At 35.5% G+C, this 2,723-nt stretch overlaps 1 protein-coding gene across 1 annotated transcript in view; it reads right to left on the reverse strand.

The window, feature by feature from the left end:
* Positions 1-912: 912 nt before the first annotated feature.
* The window catches only part of LOC107659459 (calcium-dependent secretion activator 2-like), a gene marked incomplete at its 3' end in the record, with an annotated part of 56,937 nt that continues 55,126 nt past the window's right edge, over positions 913-2,723 (reverse strand). The window contains exon 3 of the mRNA XM_016448413.1: positions 913-1,245. Coding sequence (XP_016303899.1) covers positions 913-1,245 — 333 coding nt within the window. The remainder of the gene's footprint in view (positions 1,246-2,723) is intronic.

Below are 2,723 nucleotides of genomic sequence, written 5' to 3' on the forward strand. Positions count from 1 at the left end.
GGCGCGATGCAACGCAACGCGTAAAAAGACAGTATAAGTCATTATAATCCATAATTATGTCCCCACTGGATGCAACGAATACCTCGTTTATAATGGGTTTTCATGTTTTTGAATCATCGCTCCGGCCTGACAAGGCATCATCACAATATGGTGAGGGGCGTAACATTTACGTCTCACGCTTGAGGTATTCGGCCAATCACAACGCACTGGATAGCTGGCCAATCACAGCACACCTCGCTTTTTCAGACCGATGAGCTTTGTAAAAATCAACGCGTTTCAGAAAGGCAGGGCATAGAGGAGAAACAATAATGTACAGTATGTGGAAAATAATGTGTTTTTTAACCTTAAACCGCATAAACACATTTCATTACACCAAATACACAAAATACTGTTCTTTTTAGCAGCATCATATGATCTTTAATAGAACAAAAAAAACACACTGTGCCATATTGTGATTTTGGCTGCATCCAAAATCTCAGTCTGTTGGGTAGGTATTTTTTTGAACAAGTAATTACTTCACGACCACAACAAGTATGTTCTATACTGTATGAATGTGTGTAGTATGAATGTAATGTGGACATACTACATTCGCCATTTTGACGACATGTGACCGGCATCTGCCATTCATAAATCCTCTCCCGTGGCCTCATGGGATAGTAAAGTGTTCAACGTATGCACACTTCAGAATCTTGCTGGAAGTAGTAAGTCATCCAGGTACTTTTGCCTACTGTTTTATGAGTACTATGAATTCGGGCATACTTCTTTTGTCACATACTATTTTTCACCTACTATATAGTAGGTAAGAATAGGATTTCGGATGCAGCCTTCGGTTTTATTTCGATTACTCATGCAGCCCTACGTTATAGCATCAGTTACTTTGAAAATAAACCTTAAAACGTAGCTAGCACTGACCTGCAGGGCATTGTAGAGCAGCTGATGTTCAAACTTCTTGATTCCCAGGATCTGCTGGAACATCTCATACAGCTGTTCTTTGCTGAGGATGAGTTCGGATACAGCGCTGAAGGGCATGCGTCCCTGCGGCCGCCGCTGGTCCTCTTCTCCTTTGTAGATGGCGTCGTATTTAGTGATCCAGGAGCTGAGGACAGTCTCTTTGCTCAGGCCGTCGATCTCGGGCAGGCTGCGCACACGACGCTCGATGTTCTTCTTGAAGACCTCGCGGAAGTCACTGGCAGAACAGCCTCCGCTCTGTACCATGCGTGCCACTCGCTCGCTCTTCAAGAAGCCCTGAGGGAAGAAACAGTGAGAGGGTCAATCCAGCGGTTCACTGATGAACACAAGAAAGTTTTATTTTTATTTTTTATTCTTTTTTTACTCATCATTACATTAGAAATTCAGTTTATACATAAAATGAATGCACTTTAATAGGTTATATGAAGAAAGTGTTTTTAATTTCTGAATGAATCCTGAATTGATAGTTGGATACTTGGTAAATACAAGAAAGACATCAGAGAAATATCAGCTTCAAATTTCCTTGAGAATTTAATAGTTCATTGGTTCCATTAAAATTCCCATTCAAGTGGTGGCCAAAAAAAGCAATGATACTGGATAATTTGCAGTGCTTTTTGGTACCATGTCAGGGTGATTCAACTGTCCTGCTATTATAATAAAGAAAAATAGAGATTAAAAAAAAAAAAACTTAATTTTTAGTAGTTTGACTTTTTTAAATATTATTTTTATTATTATTTCTTAGTAATGACTGGTCAATATGTCAAGGTCAATAAGAACAGATTTTTTATTTATTTATACATTTATATATTTATTGTAAAGAAAACCTTAAATGAGTAGTTTGACTTTATTATTACTTTTATTATCATTTCTTAAAAATAACTGGTCAGCATGTCAAGGTCAACAAGTCTCTTAAAATTTATGATAATATTTTTGATATCTTTGATATCCTGATATTTTTAATATCTTTGAGGCATAAAGTAAAAAAAAAAATGTCAGGTTGATGCAACTGTCCTGTTATCATAATAAAGAAAAAGTAAAAAAATAAATAAAATAATAATAATATATATATATATATATATATATATATATATATACAGTGTTGGGGGTAACGCATTACAAGTAATTATTAAGTTACTATTACTATTATTAAGTTTATGTATTTATATATGCTATATATTAGGGATGGGGAGATTCCCCGATTTGCTCGGTGCATCGGCATAAAAAGTTAACGATGTGATGCATCGGTTTAAAAAGTGTGCATCGGATACAAGTTGGCATTTATATAGCGATGCATCGTTTCTAACATATTTGCATCGGTAAAAACCGATTAATTTATATATAATTACTAGTGGATGCGCTATACTTTTATTATTTAGAAAGTGACCAATAATCTGTGACCAATATGTTATATGTAGATTGATTTCTCCTCTCTAAACTGTGTCTCAAGCGCGTTCTCTCATCACCACTGCTGTGTGAATATGACGAATCACAACACCACGGAGACCCGAGGAAAAACTGGGATTAAAGTCCAAAACCTGACCTGAAATAACCTAACAAATCAACCGGGGCTAAAGCGGTTCCATAAACGACAAATTAAGTTCACACAATCTCACGAATTTGTGCAAGTTTATTTTTAAGCAGCTCTTAATGTCTTAATGTCTTAAAGCTCTTAATTTTCATTTGTCATTTTTCATTTTTTCATTCAGTGATTTTAACTTTTAATTTAGTTATTTTAATGCTTTAAAGAGCAATTT

This window comes from Sinocyclocheilus anshuiensis, unplaced genomic scaffold (assembly GCF_001515605.1).
Source record: "Sinocyclocheilus anshuiensis isolate Anshui unplaced genomic scaffold, SAMN03320099.WGS_v1.1 scaffold387, whole genome shotgun sequence".
NCBI lineage: Eukaryota > Metazoa > Chordata > Actinopteri > Cypriniformes > Cyprinidae > Sinocyclocheilus > Sinocyclocheilus anshuiensis.